The sequence below is a fragment of the Suncus etruscus genome, chromosome 5 (assembly GCF_024139225.1).
Source record: "Suncus etruscus isolate mSunEtr1 chromosome 5, mSunEtr1.pri.cur, whole genome shotgun sequence".
Taxonomy (NCBI): domain Eukaryota; kingdom Metazoa; phylum Chordata; class Mammalia; order Eulipotyphla; family Soricidae; genus Suncus; species Suncus etruscus.
In genome coordinates, this window is record NC_064852.1 from 113,005,637 (window position 1) to 113,026,007 (window position 20,371).

Sequence of the window (20,371 nt, forward strand, 5' to 3'; positions counted from 1 at the left end):
AAATATGATTTCCCCATAATTTATTGTGAACTTAGAAACAAACTTGATATCATAAAAATCATAAAAGCCCAGGAAAACTAGACAAAGTGATGGTAGAAATAGAAGGTTATGTTTTGCATGTTTTACTGAGCAGGATGGAACAATATGGTCATAGAAAAATCTTAGAATTAACTCTGGACTGAATTTTCCCCCACTTAAGCCCATTTTGAAAAGGCAGGCTGTGTGTGAGTCTAGTTCACTTTAAAGACATAAGGGAAGAAGAATTTCACTTAGAAGTCATGGCTGTATTCTGAGATCCTCAGCTTATTTTCTACATCTAACTCTTATTCTCCTTTTTATCAGCAAGGTGACTTTGCAAGTAGAGCTGAGAGAAACTTTTTCTGGCTTCATTGTGGTCTCTCTCTCTCTCTTTTTTTTTCTACCTGAGACAATACTGAACTGGGAGTGCAAAGAGATATTACCATGGCTGTTTTGGATTTCAACTTCCTCCTACTTCACTGCACTAAATCTGGGCTTTGTGTTACTCAGAGAGTAGTTGGGTGTTAACCACGTTAGCACTGACTTGAAGTTCATTCATTGTGTATCACTGAGTTGCATGTCAATGGAAATTGTACAGATACACATGCTTAGTTTCATGATCTCTCAGGTCACTTTACCTCTCTGAAAATGCTAAGATGTTTTCCCAAAGGAAATGAAGGCAGTAGTGACAGGCAACCAGAATAAACCTGCTTTGGAGGATTAATCTTAAGCAGGACAGCTCCTCAAATTTCCTTGCAGAAGACAGGTACAGATGAAGTTCATAAACCTTTGAAAGGAATCACGAATAATCTTGTAATTCACTTGGAATCGCTTCTCGGCCTTTTGGCTAAGATCAAGTGTAGTATCTGTTCTTATCAGTGTAGTAATTCACTTGGTTGATGTTGAAAATAAAACTACAATGAAGTCTTAACTTTCCTTGGTGAGACAGGATGAAATTTCTTACATGGGGTAAAGTTAGTCTTTAAGTATGAAATCTTCACTCTATTTTGCTTATGACAAAAATATATAGAGACCTAACATGGACCTAGAAACAAAATTCACTGTGATCTGGGTTCCCAACTTTGGTTCACCATTAAATCAGGATATAGCAGAATCTTGCTTTGAACTGGCCTTTCTGCTACTGATTTGATATTGTGGCTGTGCAATATGAGAAATGGAGACACATCCCTACAGTCTAACTGGCACAATTGGTTGGTGAATTATGGTGTTTCTTTCTACTGCAAAGGGCTCCATTTTGTCCATCTAACACTTCTTAGTAATCTGCTTCTGTGGCTCTCTGACAATAACTGAATTCTCAAAGCCACACATTATGTCAAGGCCCAACTCACCCAGTGCTTAAATGGGCAGCCTAGTGGGTGTATGTTAGTGGGTTTGCAACTCATTGTAACACTCTGTTCATAAGGACCGTAGCTAGGAGACACCATATTGAATTTTTCTAAGGCATAAATAAACCAGGAACTATTTTCTGCTTCTGAATACAGACCAGACTGGTAAATACTTTAAGCAACCAATTCTCTTAAATACTGCAAAGATTTGTGTTATGATTGGAGGGTTGGTACACAGGAATTTACGAAGCTAAAGTGTGACCTGCTCTTCATTGTCACTGGGTTCGATGGGGGCTTCTATCAGGTGCATTAGCTTAGTTTCTAGGGGGGTTGTCTATCTTTCTGGCAAACCTGGAAGTGTTTTCTATTTTAAGCCAGAAACCAGCTAGACTCTCTTCCTGTGCCTGCTTTAATAGTACCTTCCTAACAGGGTAACACCTGAAGATTGACAGTTGTTTCACTGGCTATCTGAACACCACAGACCCATGATTTGATCACCTTCTCCAGAGCCTGCATGTAGAGATTTTTATGTTCACAAGGTAGCAATATGGCAAAAACATGGGCATTGTGTCTGTGCTAAGACACAGAATGAATGTCTTATCCTCCTCCAGTGCTTCTGGCTGTCCGGGTGTGCTTTGACCTTCTTCCAGAACCAGCATTCTGATTTGGCGAGGGCCAGTACTCTCTGGACATTTGGTTAAACTAGGCAAAACCCTAAAGAGGTGCATTTGTAATCCTTCCAAAAAAGTGACATTCCCCCTCTCCCCCACAGACCCCTTCTCTCCTCCAGTACCTTATCATTTTATTCTTGAAATTCTTGAGGTTTTTTTTTTTTAAGCTCCTTGAAAAGGCAACATATAACACGGGGAGATGTACTTTTTGGTGAGCAGGACCTGAGATTCGCAAAGTGCAAACATAAAAAGGTCTCGGGTTTAGGAGAGATGGCAGAGGACAGAAACCAGCCTTACAGTCTGTTATCTAAAGGGCTGTAAGTAAATTGTAGTTTAAGAAATGAAACCCCTCCAAGTCCAGAACTCAGCACAGTTGAAGTCAAACCAGCAGCGTCATCATGTTGGGCAATAGTAGTCGATTTTCTTTTTATCCTTTTTGGTTTTTGGGTCACACCCAGTGGTGCTTGGGGGTTACTCTTGATTCTGTGCTCAGAAATCGCTCCTGGCAGGCTTAGGGGACCATTGGGATTCGAATCACTGTCCATCCTGGGTTCGCTGTGTGCAAACACCCTACCACTGTGCTATCTCTCTGGCCCCAATAGTCAATTTTCAATGAAAAAAAAGGACAAAATTTGGGTGGGGTGGATATATTATACATTCAATACTGCTATAACTTCTTGACCTGTGTCTGTCAGAGAGTATTCTATTGCCAGCCAAAATATGTCTAAATTGGAACTCAGGAGTTGGGGGGTTAGAGGGTTGGGGACAATGAGAGCAACTGAAAAAAAAAAAAAGAAAAGAAAGCAGAAGGCTTAAAATATTTCAGGATCGTTAAGCATTTCCAAAGGTTGCTTCCAGGTCTGGTTGGTCCCTAGACTTTTATTTGTGTTCTCATTTGGGCCAGGCTGTAAGTTTGAGACATTCCTTTGAAATAAGTAGGAAATAACTGCGTGGTGCAAAAAATAAAATTGTGATGGGTTTGAAAGGTGTGGTTTTAGCTTTTCACAGCCCTGAGGCTTTCTTCTCCCAAGGGGTGACCTTGCTTTTGCTCTTGCCCTGATTTTTATGAACCAGAGAGCAGATATAGAGTGATTTGGGGTCATGCCTCTTCTTCCACTTGGCCCCTTCTCCTTTCTATTCTCCTCCTACTCAACACTCCAGAAAGCATTTTCACCTTCCATTCTCCATACTGGTAATAACATGCTTTGAATCTACACATACACACTTCCACACATGACCTCTCTACCCCCACATCATCATTTCTACCTGCTGGTTGTCCATCTCCAAAGGCCACTGGTACTGGCCCTGACTCTGCGTCCAGATAGTGCAGTTTGGCACTGATTCAGGAACTGGCATTTCCAGACCTGCGTTGACCTTTCTCTCTCTCTCTCTCTCTCTCTCTCTCTCTCTCTCTCTCTCTCTCTCTCTCTCTCTCTCTCTCTCTCTCTCTCTCTCTCCCTCTCTCTCTCTCCTCTCTTTCTCTCTCGTGGGAGTCTTGATATTGAGCCACTAGATGAATCCTTACAGGTGGGAGATCAGAGCGCTCCAGAGAGTGCTGAAATGGGATGTTTTCATTTTATTGTGTGTTGATGTACAGGAAGGAAGGTGGAGACCAAGTGAGTTTCAATCTTCAGAACCTGGCTACTTAAAACCTGGAAATCTACTTCTGGAAACCATGTAGAGTCTCTTGGATATTAATGCTGCACTGACATCTTGCTTTTTACAGAAAAGCAGCTTCCCCTCAAAAAAAAAAATAATAATTTGAAATGCTTCTACCAAGTGAGTGATACCAGAGCCTGAGAATGTCTAGAAACACAGAAAGAGAATCTCCCTCTGCTCATGAAATCTTTTAAAGTGATCACTATGGTATTGTTGTTTTATTTTATGGGCCATACTCAGCTCTGCCCTTAGGAATTACTCCTGGCAGGGATCTGGAGACCATATGGGGTGCCAGGGATGGAGCCCTGTCAGCTATGTGCAAGGCAAGTGCCCTACCCACTGTGCTATTGCTTCAGTCCCTTTAATTTCTTTTTCTTTTCCTCAATATCAACATTTCTCCCTTCAGATGTTCCTCGTCACTTTTTAAACTCTACCACTCAGAAAGATGCTGCCTGGCCTGAGCATAGATTGTGATGTTGATGCTGCTGATTCTGAAGGCAGGGGTCTAGGTATCCAGAAAATCTTGAGCCAGGGAGGTACCCTGAATATCTCCCCACTCTTTTCTGCTTCCCAAGCACCTCCCACAGCCTGACCAATTCTCAGTATGTCAACCCGGGGGCCAGCTTATAGGACTAAGGTGTCCTTCCTTCGCATTCCCTCCTTCCTTTTTCTTATTTTTTCTTCTCCAGTTGATGAGTATCATGTGTCCAACCTTCAGGGAGGAAATTCCCCTGTGTCTTCCAGAATTCTCAACCAGAAGAAGGCCTGAAGGTCAAGAAAGGTCAAAGGTGAGATTCATTCTTTGTGCTCTGCCATGTTGAACTCAAGATCTTCAGCTACACAGCAGCAGTCATGGGGTTCTTCTGCCGGGGGTCCTGGGTTCGGTAGGGGTATGGGTCTGGGCTGCCCCTATGGTGCCCTGCCCTGCCCTTTTCTGGATAAGCTAGTACCCTGTGGTGCTGAGGTGGAGAAGGTGGAACATCTTGTCGGAAGGGTCCTTTATGCTGGGGTGCAGGTGGGGGTGGGTAGTACTGTGGGTATCGGATGTCTTGGATCCTCAGATCTGGGGGCCGTGGGTAGCTTCCTTTGGAAGGCGGCATGGGATGAGCCCCTGGGTAGTAAGGAATGTCTCTTTCTTTGTAGAGCCCACAAGATGCAGCCAGTCTGTAGTCCAAGGGATCTGATGGTCCTCCCCTGAGAAGAGAACAACAGACAATCAGCAGTATATTCAGAGCCTCCTGGGGAGGGAAGGGTGGAAGCTAGACTAGGGTTGGTAGATGAGTGTGGACAGAAGTCATGCCCTTAAAAAGAAAAGACACAAGGGGCTGGAGCATTCCAGCTGGTTTTGCGGTTGCTTTGCACATGACTGACTCAAGATTGATCGTAGCACCACATAAGTTCTCTCAAGGCCATCAGAAATGATCCCTGAATAGATTCCAGATCATGCCATGAGGACTATCATGCAGGGGTCACGTCAAAATCAAAACAAACCTCCAAAGGGCATGAAGTCTCTCTCCTCTCTCCTCTGTCTCTGTCTCTGTCTCTGTCTCTCTGTCTCTGTCTCTCTCTCTCTCTTTCTCCCTCCCCCCCCCAAGCATACTCAAATTTGATTTTTTTTTTTAATGATCAGAGGTTATTCCTGGCTCTGTACTCAGGAATTTCTCTTGGTGGGCTTGGGACCATATGGGATGCTGGATATTGAACCTGGGAAGGCTGTGAGAAAGGCAAATGTTCTAACCTCTGTGCTATCGCTCCAGCCCCAGGCTCTCTTTTTTCCCTTCCTCTTCCCTTCCTGTTGGTCTCTGAAAAAGTAGTTTATTTTTTGTTTAATTTTCTTGGTTTATTTTTAGTTTGTTTATTTTGGGGCCATCCCTAGTTGTACTCAAGGATTACACCTGGTTTTGTACTCAGCAATTGCTCCTGGCAGTGCTCTGGGAACCGTTTTCAGCATTAAAGATTGAGCCCAGGTCAGTTGTGTCTAAAGATAGTGCCCTACCTCCTGGACATTCTTTTCAGTTCATGAAGAGGTGTGTTAGGTACAAGAAGAAGGTCTGAGGTTGAGGAAGGTAAAGCACCATAAAGACAAGAGCCCAGAGGTCTGGCCCTAGGGAGTTCTGGTCGGCCAGGATTATTCACAGCAGGAAAGGATAAGGAGAGAGACAGATTTTTCTCTGCCTTTGAGGGTCACAGCGACCAACAAGGGCCTGAAACTAGGGAGAGTTGACTCCCTTCAAGCCTTCAGTATCTTGTCTTTCTGGATAAGCAAAACCATCCTCCACACAAGGAGGGTCAAAACGGGATTTTCAGAGTGGTAAGGCCTTGTAGGATGTAAGTGAGCTGTCACCTGAGGCAATTTTCATGGGCTCTAGCTACATCCTTGCGTGAATTCATGGGCATGTATCTCTCAATAGTTCCCAGGGAATATCCCCACCCAGAGCTAGAAGTGGACCACTCAGAATTTGCTAGAAAGCCACTGTTCTGCTAAATGAAGAAGTGTCATCAGGATGCCTCCATACCAGAGTGGGGAAAGCCAAGTCAGCTGTGAGCTGGATGAGGCTGGGGCAGGTGTGGCTCCCAGAAAGGTCTGGACAGGAGGAAGTGCTCAGACCACGACTTTGCATCTTCAAGTTGAGACAACATGTCTCCAAACCATGTCGAAGCCGCATCTCATCTAGTCAGGGGTTCAACCCACGAGTTCTGTTTGCTCTTAAAATGTCAGAAACTGGACCAGAGCGATATCATAGCAGGGAGAGTGTTTGCCTTGAATGGAGCTGACCCGCGTTTGATCTCCAGCAACCCATATGGTCCCCCAATCCTTCTAGGAGTGATTTCTGAGTGCAGAGTCAGAAGTGGTCCCTGAGTGCCGCCAAGTGTGACCCCTAAACCAAATAAGTTAATAAATAAAATAAAATGAAATGCCAGAAACCTTCCATGCACAGCTTTACCACCATCAGCAGATCCCTCCCACTTTTTAACACTTTTTTTTTATTGTGCATGCATGTATGTGTTTAAAAAAGGAAATCAGTAGTAACAATAATAATTAATTTAAAAAAAGTCTCCAATGTCGCTTCAAAAGCTTCTAAAACACTTGAAAGAAATAAGAGGGTGGCGAGAAGAGAATTCTTCGGTGGTTAATCAGGCAGTGTCAATGAGGGGCAAAATCCTTTTGTAAACTGGCAGGGTTTGATGTGAACACAGCTCAGTGAACGTCTGCAAAGCAGTGCAGGCAAGCTCCAAACTCCGGGGGCTTGTGGAAGGCAGCATGGAGCACATTCCTCAGGAGGAACAATAGAATTTCCCTCGACTCTTTTAAGTCTTAATTTGGCCACGTATAAAAAATGAAAGCTAGATTCTTGAGTGTGTGGTAATTTACTTAGTGAGCATTTGCAGATAAGAACATTAAATTGTTTGTGTACAAGTTATTAGAGCATCAGCCACTATTATCCAGTGCAGTTGGCTTTGCTCTATTTTAAATTGCCCATGACAAATAGAACACAAATACATCATCTGCCACTGCAGTGGTGGGAAAGACAGGAGCAGGTGAAAACCTTCCCTTTCCTTCGAATGTTAGTTTTGATTTTGGAAACTTGCAGCAGCCATGTGATAGCTTTTCTCATTTCATTCTGAAGCCCCTTGCCTCCCCCTTTCAACCTCATGCTCATTTATACTTCCAGTTGGTTCACGTGAGAGATTCCCGAAACAAACATTTAAAAAAAAAAAAAACACCTTAACCTGTGTTTTCTCCCCATGTTGACTAAAGATTTCTCTGTGTGAGATGAAACATGTGGTTTTTCTGTACTCCTGTTAAGCCCTTGGGATAAATCACTGACATTGACAACACACAAGCATTATCAGCGTTAAAATGAACATACAAGCAGTGTTCCCCGGGGACCCTCTTAATATGAATGTTTCCTGTTTGAAATTTTGGAAGGAGGAAAAGAGAAATTCCAGGCCTTGGACTTTTAGGGTTCTATTGTCTCCCTGGAGATTTATCTCTTTCTAAAACAATATAATAAAGGGCATACTTAAAAAAATCTTAAAAATAATTTTAGTTTTGGAGAGACGACCCAGATGATGTGAAATGGGGAAGGGGTTGGCAGGAGTCACTAGAGTCCACAGGCCAACCTGGGCCAAGCCCATATCATTCTGAGACTTGGGGTATAGGGAGTGACCCTGGGTAGATGGAATAGAACTCAAAGTAATGTCAAGTCCTCAAGTGCTTCCTCTGAGGGGACCCTGCTGTCTGGGATGTGTGTATGTGTGTATGTGTGTGTGTGTGTGTGTGTGTGTGTGTGTGTGCTTTTATGCAGCAGAAACCAAGAGAAGAAGCTGTACTTTGTCAAGAAATAAAATTTACTTTTTCTGTTTAATTCATCATAACAGCTATCACTTGAAATATCTGAAAGAGAAGAAAAACAAGGTGCCGGCCTAGAAAAACACTATTTAAGGTTCAAAGAGTATGATGAGACGAGTTTTTCTTGCTTTGATGGGTGCATGCATGCATGCGTGCGTGTGTGTGTGTGTGTGTGTGTGTGTGTGTGTGTGTGTATGTGTGTGTGTATTGTGCGTAACAACTTTCTCAAAAGTGAGCATTTTCTTTAAACTTTTGCTGCAACTTCTAAATGCTTGCGAAGATAAGCATTTTTGAACCTAAAATAAAAAATTTTATTTGTAATTGTGTATATTATTGTTGAAGTACTCAGGAATTATACCTGGTGGTGTTTGGGGGACCCTATGGGATGCTGAGATTGAACCTATGTTGGCCACATACAAGGCGAGTGCCTTACTCACTGCATTATCTCTACAGTCCCATCAATGTTAATATTTATGATTCAATGTGTTAGAACAACTCATATCTCCAAAGTGCCATTATCACACACACACACACACACACACACACACACACACACACACACATTGTTCCTAGGTTTCTTCTCACCTAAGCCCTTTTTACTGTCTTCACTATCTTATGAGGCAACATCAGTTCTGTCACCAGACTCTAATGGGTCTGTTTTCATTGGTCATTGTAGTCCCTTACTTCATTTCTTTATATAACACCCATGGCATTTGTCTTTCTCCTAATTTCTTTGGCTGTCTCATGATATTCATTGGTTCTATACATGTCATGGCAAAAATACAAGATTTCATCTTTTCTCTGAGTGAAGTTGCACTTGGTTCCACTGCTTCTTTATCCAGCTGTCTGCTACTGGGTATTTGTGTTATTTTCACATCTTAGCTGTGGTGAATAGCGCTACCATGACCATAGTGTGCATATAGCTTTACCATTAGAGCTTGGGTATTCTTGGGACAGATACCAAGGACTTAATGGATCATATAGGAAATTCAATTTTCATTTACCTTACAAGTCTTCAGATTGTTAAAACAATAATTTGGGGGATGGGAGCTTTGGAAACAATGCTCTGGAAGTCTTGGGCCCCCACCAGCAATTCTCAGACAGCTGAGTTGGCCGTTCAAATGCCTGGATCTGAGGCTATGATTTGACCTGGGTTTCCCAGGCTCTATCTGAGAACCTCCAGGGCTATACCCTGAAAGCTCAAAGAACATATGGTTCGGGGAGTGGAACTCAGGCCAGGCATATAGTAGGCATGTGCTGTAACCACTGTACTATCTGCTAGTTCCTAAAAACATTGTTAAAAACTATGCCTTCCTCATTAATTGTAAAATTGGTGCATGGAAAGGAGAAAGAAGAGAAAGTTGAAATTTTGATTTAATTAGTCTTGCTCTTTGCTTTTCCTTTGCCTTTGTGTAAAAATGAGTATTTCTTTCCTTATGCATTCTATTTTTATTACTTCTTGGGGCCACATTATTGGTGTCTGGGGTTCATAAGAGCACTATGGGCAGTGTTGGGACTCCAAGTGAGAATTTTCCTTGAACCTACACCATGTGAAACATACCCAGGCCCTAAAATTTAATCTCTGTAGGTATGCACAGAAAAGAATCTGGGCAAAGAAGTGCTTATCAGAGTGACAGATGCTTCTGAACCAAACCTGAGAAACTCAGGGATGCCTTCTTCAGGAGATATCTTTAAAAACCAGACTCCAACTGACAAATGTATCAGTAATTCAAGGGTCCTCGTTTTTCAAGTACACTCTTAAGTTTTACTCATAGGTATTCTTTTTCTTTAAAAAAATAAAATTTCAATAGAGAAATCTGGCTCCATATACTATTTACTTAAAGAAAGAGAAATCAGGCTATATTTTCTATCCTTATAACTATTTACAGGAGTTGTCATGAAAAAGGCTTGCATTTAAAAATTTTCTACTAGTGGGGCCAGAGAGATGGCATGGAGGTAAGGCATTTGCCTTGTATGCAGAAGTGGTTTGAATCCAGGCATCCATAAGGTCTCCTAAGCCTGCCAGGAGCGATTTCTGAGCGTAGAGCCAGGAGTAACCTCTGAGTGCTGCCAGGTGTGACCCAAAAACCAAAAAAAATAAAATAAAATAAAATAAAATTCTACTAGTGAGTAGAATTTTTGGATGGGGCTGGAGTGATAGCACAGCGGTAGGGTGTTTGCCTTGCACACAGCTGACCCAGGATGGACCTGAGTTCGATCCCCGGAGTCCCATATGGTCCCCAGAGCCAGGAGCAAGTTCTGAGCTCATTGCCACAAGTAACCCCTGAGCATCACCAGGTGTGATAAAAAAAAACCAAAACAAACAAAAAAAAAAACAACAAGAATTTTCTGGAAAACAGCTGGATTTCGGTTTTGCTTAGAAACTCATCGTAACTATTTTGGGAAAACACTTTTTAGCCAGAGATGGCTGCAGTCATGAAGGCTAAATTCTGAGTGTCAACCTGACAAAATAATGTTACTGACACAAGAAGAATGAATCCCCAAGGATGACTTTCTTTACATGAGAATTTCCTCTTTTTACCACATCATTAAGTAATGATATTTTCTTAAGAAAAAAGAAAGTGACCTAATTAGGTGAAGGGAAAAGGGTCTGGGAACTCAAACCTTGTTATGGAAAGATGGATGCATGTTTCTACCTTGGAGAGGATGGTATTGCAGAGCGAAAATACTCAGGATTGACAGGTAGAGCTCTTGTAACTCCCTTTGCACCCTCATGCTCAGCCACCATTGCAAAGAAAATCTCTTTCTTCAGTGCTCACTATGGTAGGTCATTCTGACTTGTCACTCCCTCCCAGATGCCTGTGGCTATTTACTCATACTGTGGAATGTGTTGCAGTCCCATAGATCCAGTGATCCCATAGATCTTCCTAGGGGCTCAGCACAAGGATTTGCAGGTTTGTGGTACACAAATTTATGTTGAATTTATTCCTGGGAAAAAACATAAACAAACACAGTAATCATAGAGGGTCAAGTGTATTCAGGGGTTGAAATAGTTAAAAGTCTGGGAAATAAGGGGGAAGGTGGCTGTCAGGGAATGCATAGAAGCCTGGCCACCATGCAAGTTAAGACTGAAGTTTTTCCCAAAGGAAGGAGAAAGGGAGGGATGGCAAATTGAGAGAAACATTGTATTTGACTCCATTGAAATAGTAAATAGAGATCATGGATTCTCAGACTCCTGCTTTTTCAACTAAAAGATCTTGAAAGTGACAGGACAAGGTCTGTGGTTGAAACAGAGCCTGCACTGAAAGAGGTGGTGGAAGAAGTGGATCTGGTCAGATTTAACTATGAAATCAACAGGGTCTTTGGGACCCTTGGAGGCTGTAACCCAGCACCTTGCCATGGACAGAACAGATTTCCTTGCCCAGAGAGCAGAGGGATATCTGGCCAAGTGTCACAACCCAGATCCTGGAGAGAAGGGTAATGGAGGATTCCATATAAATCAGTGCAACCATGGATTCAGGCCTGGGATGGTGACATCTAACACTGTCTTAGGGGCCTGAGGCCAAGGACGAATCCTACAGCTGTCAACTTGCAGTCATGCCAAAAGTGGACTCTGGCAATTCAGCAAGATATCCCAAGGTGATTGAGATGGAAAAGACACCAGTTCTAGAGCTTATTAGGAACTGAGTAAAGCCACGTATGACTTTCCCATCATCAAGGCTCAACCCAGCATCTAACCTTGGGGTGTACAATGTGTGGTTTCTATCCAGGTCCTGGGACCATTGATAGACTGTGCTCATCTTTGGAGCTCCCTAGAGCACAAGAATTGAATGAAGTTGGTAAGAGAAGCACGATGTGTGTGTGTGTGTGTGTGTGTGTGTGTGTGTGTGTGTGCATGCATAAATTATGTCCCCATGTTGTGAAATCACCTCAAGCAGATGGATCTGAAGACAGTCGCAAAGGAATAATAAACCAAGCCAGTCAGGAGAGAGTCATGAAGTCAGTCTGGTTCTTGCCTCATGCATGGTCTCTCTGCCTTTTCTTTATTCTCCCGGTACAAAATTCTCTGAGGCAGTGGAAGGTTAAGTGATATCCAGTTGAACTTTTACATATCTAAGGGGTAAGTTTAAAGGTAGAGGAAGTTGGGGGAATGCCTTTGTTTTGTGTTACTAGCTGGGTATCATCTTATATGTGTGTATGTGTATTTTCATTTTATTTTAGGCACCATGTTTAACAATATTGATAATGGCAGGGTTTCATGTATAAAATATTTCAGCCACACCTGCAACCAGAGTGTCTGTTTCCCTCCACTATGATCCAGTGTCCTATTCCCCTTATTTCACTCCTTCACCCTACAATGATATTAAAATTTTCTTTTCCTATTAAATACTAATGTTTGGAGTTTTGGGGCTTATTTATTTCTCAGATATGAGAGAAATTATTCTGAATCTGTCCCTCTCCTTCTGACTAACTTCATTCAGAATGATAGTTTAAGGATTCATCAGTACAGCAGCAAACTGCATTAATTCATCTTTTTTTTTTTTTTTTTTTTGGTTTTTGGGCCACACCTGGCAGTACTCAGGGGTTACTCCTGGCTGTCTGCTCAAAAATAGCTCCTGGCAGGCACGAGGGACCATGTGGGACACCGGGATTCGAACCAACCACCTTTGGTCCTGCATCGGCTGCTTGCAAGGCAAACGCTGCTGTGCTATCTCTCCGGGCCCAATTCATCTTTTCTTAAAGCTGAGCAGCATTTCATTGTGTAAATGTACCATAGTTTCTTTATATGACCATCTGTTTTTAGACATGTGGATTATTTCTAGGTTTGGGTAATTTTGTACCCTTGGAGTAAATGCCTTTAAGCGGTGAAATTGCTAGACTATATGGAAGCTTAATTGATTGTTTTTTGAGAAGTATCCACAAACATCAAACTCAATGGTGAAAAATTGAACACCTTCCCTCTATGATCAGTAACAAGACAAGGCTACCCATTTTTGCCACTGCTATTCAGTATAATACTGTAAGTACAGTTTGGGCATCCACCTAATTTCTTACTCATAGGTATATTTCCAAAGGTAAAATCTCATTATTTTTGATACCTGTAAAGTATTATGTGTGCTGAACAAAGATGATTTCTTGTTCCAAAATAGCCTTTTGTGTTTCCTTTTTTGGGTAATTACTGACTATATAACCAAATATGAGGTTCAAATAGGAGAAGGCAACATGATGTTCAATTCTGGGCATGTAAGGGAGGTACTTACATCCCTTGGCAGAAAGTCAACATCTGGCAAAGTCACATAATTCTCAAACTTCACTTAGATTATTTAGGGGTTGTTTTGATGTTAATGATTTCTTTTCTGGTTCTACAAATTCCACAGGGTTAATAAAAATCAGCATCAATGGACATACTCTTAGATTCTTGCATCACCCACATTGTGTGGACAACAGTGCTTTTAGTCTGTGTTTGAAATTCACTGAACTTTCATCCTTGGTCCAGGCACAAATGTGGTCAGCCCCATTCTTAGGAGAGCTCTCTGAAATGCTTATTCCATAGCTTTGATTTCAGCATATTTTACAGAATCATAAAATATCATGTCTCTTTGATGGTCTGTGCTATTTTAGAAAAACAATCCCACTTTCATCACTCACATTCCCAATTGCCTTATGAGGAGAAAATCTTGCTCTTTGCAACAAACTAGAGTGGAAGGAAATGAAATTGCCAAATATCTTCAGTCCTCACTAACACCAAGGAAATGTCTACAAAGAAAATAAGGAAGAAAGAGTAAGAAGGATTCAGAGATGTTTTGAAAACCACTTACAACAAGCATAGTTTTGATCACCCACATTCAACAAAAAAATTTTGCATTTTTCTACGATGACTGTTGGGGGTGGGTGAAGAGGGGGGCATTGGTGGTGGGAATGTTGCACAGGTGAAGGGGGGTATTCTTTTTATGACTGAAACTCAACTACAATCATGTTTGTAATCATGATCCTTAAATAAAGATATTATTTTACAAAAAAATTCAGTTATTAACTAAGTGCACTACAGTGAGGAGGGGATCCTACATAACTCTTTAGAAGATACTATCTGGAAAAATGATTCATCCTATCTGATGGTGGGAGTTATTCTCAAAATATGGTATTGTTAAAAATAAGTCCCTTTGTGTGGGGGTGAAAAATAAACCAAAGTGGATGATGAAACAATCAGAAAATGACAACATGACTGCACATGTAGAAAGGAATCTGTGGAATGGTTAAAACTATCATAAGTGGTTGAAATAAAATACCCCATATACTTATCCCAAATATGATGACCCTGTGGTCTTTTGACCATAGAATACATTCTATTTAAAGAGAATAGCAATCTAAGGAACAAATCATAACTTAGTAGGCCACTAACATCATATTTCTCTTTCTGTTAGAACAGTAGTTCCTGGAATTTCAATAGCTAAATGCCAAGGATTTTATCCCATTGTTATGCAAGAGGCAATGGTTGACATCCAAGGTCAAACTTGGAGGGCCAACAGGTTTGAGAGCGCAAGGTCCTGAATCCTAAAGAAGGTCTTCCTTGCCTCAGAGGGGAAGCCAGGCACCATTCCTTGCCTAAAATAATTGACTGGAAATACACCATTATAGAGAAAAAAAAAGAAAAGAAAAAAAAAAAGAAATAAACCACACACATATGCTATTTGTGAGGGCTGCCTTCCCGAGCAATTTAGATTATACTTATTTTTAGAGTACTAACATTTTGGGTAAGAATTTTACATATTTCGGTCACATCTTTTCTCTACTGTGAATATCTAAAGCCTAAGCAATAGGAGCATTTTGATGACAGGTCATTCAAATCCCTCCTCCTGAGAGCAAGGACCACATTGCTGGACTCCCAAATTCTCCCATTCTTCTATAAATGCAGCTACCCAGAGTTTTGTGACCAAGGATACAGCCACTGCAGTTCTCTTCCTCAGAATTCAGGAGTATCCTATAGCTCCAAGCTTCTAGTACTGGATTTAGAATTACCAATAAACTCAGATTTCTGAGTCTAGAAACTCTTATTCATAGACCTCCAACAAGTTATATTCCATGAATAGCATTTTCATGTGTGATTCTTCATGAGCACATTGCAGGTATGAACTATGATCTCTGGTTCATAGATGAGGAGACTGAAGAACAGAAACTTAAAGTAACTTGGGGCCAGAGTGTAGTGCAAGTGGTAAGGCATCTCTGTCTTGCGCGAGCTAGCCTAAGACAGACAGTGGTTCAATCCCCCAGCATTCTATATGGTCCCCCAAGCCAGAAATAATTTCTGAGTGCATAGCCAGGAGTAACCCCTGAGGGTCGCGGGGTGTGGCCCAAAAACAAACAAAAAAAATTTTAAGTAACTTGACCAAGGTCACACAGGTGTAGCAGGAGCAAGATCCAAGCCCAGCTAGACTGACTTGCAGGGCATATGCTTGACTATGAATTTAGTTTGTGAAGTCTTTGGCTTCTTTATTTTTGGACCACACCCAGAGACACTCACTTATTACTCCTGGTTCTGCATTCAGATTATTCCTAGAGAATTCTGTGCCCAAAAGGCAAAATGTCTATTAAAACATTCTTTGCCTTTCCCCTCAGATTTTACATTTTCCATGTTCCCAATAAAAACCTATTTTTCTTCCAAAGTTTCTTTCTTTTTTTTTTTTTTTTGCCAGCTTCTTGTATGCAGGTAAGAAACAATAGGTTTGCAATCTGGTGACCCAAGTTCAACCCCAGGCATCCCATATGGCTTCCAGAACTCCAGGTGGATGTTCCATTAATAGACCATGATCCATCTTCTTGGAGGAAAGTATTTTCCTGGCTCTTCTGCAAAAATCAATATACAACATTTTTCCTGTTGTTAAGATCATTTACTCATGGTATGAATAAATTTTGAGTATTGGTATATCAAGAATCAGTGAAATGTAAAAAATAAAATTAAATCAAAAATTTAATTTTTTTTTCATTTTTGGGCCACATCTGGTGATGTTCAGGGGTTACTTCTGGCTATTAGCTCAGAAATCACTTTTGGCTTGGGGGACCATATGGGATGCTGGGGATCGAACTGAGGTTCGTCCTAGATCAGCCACATGAAAGGCAACACCCTATTGCTGCGCTATCACTCCGGCCCTAAATCAAAATTTTAAAAATGCCTAATCTTGGTCTTTAATGTCAGAGACAGTTGATCTTAAAAGCCCAAAATTTCCACAAATGTCCTAATGATTTTGATGAGGAAGCACATTTTTTTGTTTGTTGTTTTTGGTCACACCCAGCAGCACTGGCTCTGTGCTCAGAAATCACTCCTGGCAGGCACGGGGGACCATATAGGATGCCAGTATTCAAACCACCCTCAGTACTGAATGTGCTGCATGCATGGAAAATGCCCTTCCACTGTGCTATTATCTCTCCAGCCCCCAAGGAAGCACATTTTGTAAGGAATTAGAAATGGCTGGAAAAGGGAAAGAGAATGGGAAGGTTGCACGATGAAGGCCGTGTTTTTGTTATGACTAAAACCCAACTATGTTTATGTTTGTAATCATGGTGTTTAAATAAATTATTTAATAAAAATAAAATTAAGATAAAAAAAGAAAAGAGAAAGGGGAAAGGGGAAGTGGAAGGGAGAAGGGGAAAAGAGGAAGGGAAGGAGAAAGTGAAGGGAATTCTCTTTATGTCTAGGAAGACATGGACCTGGCTTTTCAAAAAATCTGGGATATAATACATTGGAAGATAAAGTAATTAAGTAGTCAAGACATCTGAAGATAAAAACTATAGTCTTATAACTATCAAGCTGAAAATTCTTGGGTAGTTCTGGGAAATAGCCCCTTATCTGATAGTGCCTCATGAAGGGGTGAATAAGTAGCATATCAGTTGAGAGGCGATTTAGAGTCTTATTTTAGTGAACCATGACTCCAAGGTTGTTTGGTACATTCATGTATATTATTAAGGGTGAGAGAGAGAGAAAGAGCCTAAAATCAAGTAATAGAAATGTTACATTTCAAGTTGGGTAGGGTCAAGTCCAGAATGGAATGCATTTAGGACTAAGTAATGTAACTTAGGAGTAGCATTTATATTCAGGGGATTTGGAGCAAGATAAGCTCCACTTTGAGGATCTGAGGCCCCTCAAAATCTTACAAAGCACAAAATTTAACTGTGATCTGTTGCTTTTCCTGAGGTTTCTGCTGAATGACATCAGAACTTTGCAAAGCGGCCTACTATAAATCTGGAACTTCCTTTTATGCCTTCCCCACTCTAACTGGACTTTGTATTCTACTATTTGCTCTTTGAAATTTTTTTAGCTGCCCCTCCCTACTGTGTTGGCATTACTTGAGGTCCAAGTTACTTCTGTAGTGGACTAGCAATAGCAAATGAGGGGCTAGCAGATGGACAGGTCAAGTTGTGGACTGGCTTTATAAAATTGCAAGTTTCTTATGGACAGTCAGGTGCACATGCATTAGAGAAAGAGAGTGAGAGAGAGAGAGAGAGAAACAGACTGAAAGAGACAAAGACTGAAAAAGAGAAAGAGAGAGAGAAAGAGAATAGTGTTCTAATCATCCAGTGAATTACCGCCAACTTTAAGACAGTGGCAAGGACATTGCACTTAGGTTCAAAGGAAAATACAGATCCCTTTCTAATGATAGATAAATTTCAGTTTTCTTCTGGGACTCTATGAACATAGACATTTTTTGAATGTGATACTCTCAAATTGAAATTCTGACTACACAGGAATAAAAGTGCCTGAAATGTTATCTGTCTATAGTCTTTTTTAATTTTATTATCTATCATGGAGTATTCCTGGTAGTACCTGAGGGACCATACAGTGCCTTATCTCTATACTATCTACCTATCTGACCCCTTTATATTTTTTAACATTAGTGAATCTTTTCCCCCGCTTTTAAGGTCACACAAGTTTTATAGAACATTTCATACACCTCTAGGCTCACTGTCACATGAAGATATGACTGTATTAGTATTAATGTTTAATTTACAAAGCAGTTAGAAGACGAATGAATCAAGGACCAATGTGAGAATGAAAAGCACCTCGTTGACATTTGGTAGGAAGAATTAGGAATGTATTTCTCTGAGTACTGACTCCATTTCATCTCATGTTGACTTCCTGTTTCAAGACTTTTCTTCATCCATCCCCTAAACTTCTCAGTCCCCTCCCTCTACCAAGGTGGTGCTCTGAGAAAGGAATAGTTTGGCCTCAAACTTGCCTGGGTTTTCATAGCTGATTTCACCACAGCCATGTTTGGGTACAACTGGAGATTTATGTCTTGATTATTTCTCTGATCCCAGCAACTAGGAAAATTCTTTCTTTCACCAGAGCATGAAAAAAAAAAGGACATATTTGACCTTTTTATTAATTTGGAGGGGGCATCTAAGTCTTTCATGATCCTTTTCACCAAAGTTGAGCAAAATTTTCATCCGTTGTCTCCTGTTTATGTCAACCAGTCCCAACACTCCAGAAAGGACGGTCTCTGAGCACTGGAGGCCTAGACAGGGGACATTCAGCACTTTATCCAGAATTCAGGTCATTATTCAACAATGCTTTGAAAAATCGTATCAGCACATGACACATTTTGTATCATGTCACATTCTACTCAGCCTTCATTTTTTGGTTCCCCTGCAGATTAAATGGATTTTGAGTACAAAGGTGACTGAACTGTATTGTGAAAATGATTTTCAAACAAATAATAAAAGTTCACAGGAGAGTCAGAGGTGCTGATGACTAAGGCTGAGTTGCGGCCTCCTGCCTTGATCTCTTCATGTCTTGGCTGATGATTTAGAGGATGGGTAAAGACTGGCTATTAATGTCATTACCAACCTTTCACTTTCAAATCTTCTTTCATTGAAATGAGAGAAATCTTGATCATTTCTGCTGCCTGATTGTCAGCCCAGCGTCCTCAGGTTTCAGCCTAAGCCTTTGATGATGGCAAAATTGAACAACCAGCAAATCAAGCCTTCTAGTAGCTCCAGCTGATTGGGGCAGTGAAATTATTCTTTTCTCATCACTACTTCTGTTTTCTTTTATGTCTCCAAGGCGCTGATACAGTTACTGTGTCGAGTATTCCCTCCACCCCTCCTTTGCCCCCATCTCAGCTCCCTTTAGCAAACTAATAAACGGGTCCAGCGCTATTGAAGAGTGGTTTTAAAAAAAGACAGCAAGACAAGCTTTTATTGTGAATGAGCTGCTTCAGATGTTATTTCATCCTACATTTGTTCTCCTACTCTCTGATTTATTGATTTATTTCTGAACAATTCAAAGAAGACTGTCAATTTACCTTCCCTCCTGTTTCTCTGAGTGCAGGCTTGTTCCCTCTCCGCCATGATTGGTGCGGGCAGAATTATTGATATGAAATAATGCCTTCATTTGTACCACATGCATCCTATAATTGTGAGATGGGCACCTCTATTGTTAAAATCAGTCACGAAATGGACGCTTTAATAATTTAAATCAGAGCTTATCACACGAAAGCAAATATTTATGTGTAAGAGTTGGCTAATTTAAATAAATTAATTAAAAGTAAGTGCTGAAGTGGTTTAAAAGGTAAGAGCCACTGGCAAATAAAATATTATTTACCAGCTATTTCAGGCAAGCTGGTTTTTGAATTACAGCAGAAAGGGGATTTGCAGCTCTTCTTTTGTCTTGTAGATCTCGGGTTTCCAAATGGGTCAAACCATTCTGGTGCCAGAATCTTCTTTATGCCCAATTGATCTGAGCAAATCTCTCAGTCCCAGTCCTGAGATATCTCACCATTCACCTTAGCATACAAAAAGAAGCCTGAAGTACAGGGATGGGTGATGATTTTGAATGAGTCAAAACTGTAAAATCACTTCATTTCCAACTCCAAGTGAACGGGTCTGAAGCAAGTAGCCCCCAAATTAAGACCCCGGATACTCTGGCTTTGTGTGTAAAGTGGGAGAATTAAGATGGCTTTTCCTTCATTGGCATGGCAATTATGGGGATTGAATAAGAAAATACAAACCAGTTTAAAGACCAGTAACACTGAAGTCCTCATCCTTAGTATATTAAGAATTTGAAGTCCTATTCAATAATTTCTAAAGGAAATAAAATGGATTTTTTTAAATGAAGAGCATCAAGGTTTTCTATGAAGTCTTCTATAGATTAATGGCTGAGGATGAGCAAATGAACTAATGTGCACACAAATACAAAATTTATGCCTGCTCTGGACTTTATGGGTTCTACTATGCACCACTGTACATCTGTGAAGGAATGCCCATAGTCTGTACCAGCATAGCATTGGCATGTGTCAGCTAGTTGCTAACATTTGATCTTTGAGGACTCTCTCATGAAAATTCAGGTTCCCTGTGTTCTTCTATATTCA

At 40.9% G+C, this 20,371-nt stretch overlaps 1 protein-coding gene and 1 non-coding gene across 2 annotated transcripts in view; one reads left to right on the forward strand and one right to left on the reverse strand.

Moving 5' to 3' along the window:
- The first annotated feature begins 845 nt into the window (after positions 1-845).
- On the forward strand, positions 846-1,038 carry LOC126010351 (U2 spliceosomal RNA). The gene has a single exon (XR_007496415.1). It is a non-coding gene; the product is annotated as a U2 spliceosomal RNA (small nuclear RNA).
- Positions 1,039-4,493: 3,455 nt separating this feature from the next.
- Positions 4,494-20,371, reverse strand: part of PARD3B (par-3 family cell polarity regulator beta) — a 1,279,582-nt gene continuing 1,263,704 nt past the window's right edge. The window contains exon 23 of the mRNA XM_049772907.1: positions 4,494-4,888. Coding sequence (XP_049628864.1) covers positions 4,531-4,888 — 358 coding nt within the window. The 3' untranslated portion in view covers positions 4,494-4,530. The remainder of the gene's footprint in view (positions 4,889-20,371) is intronic.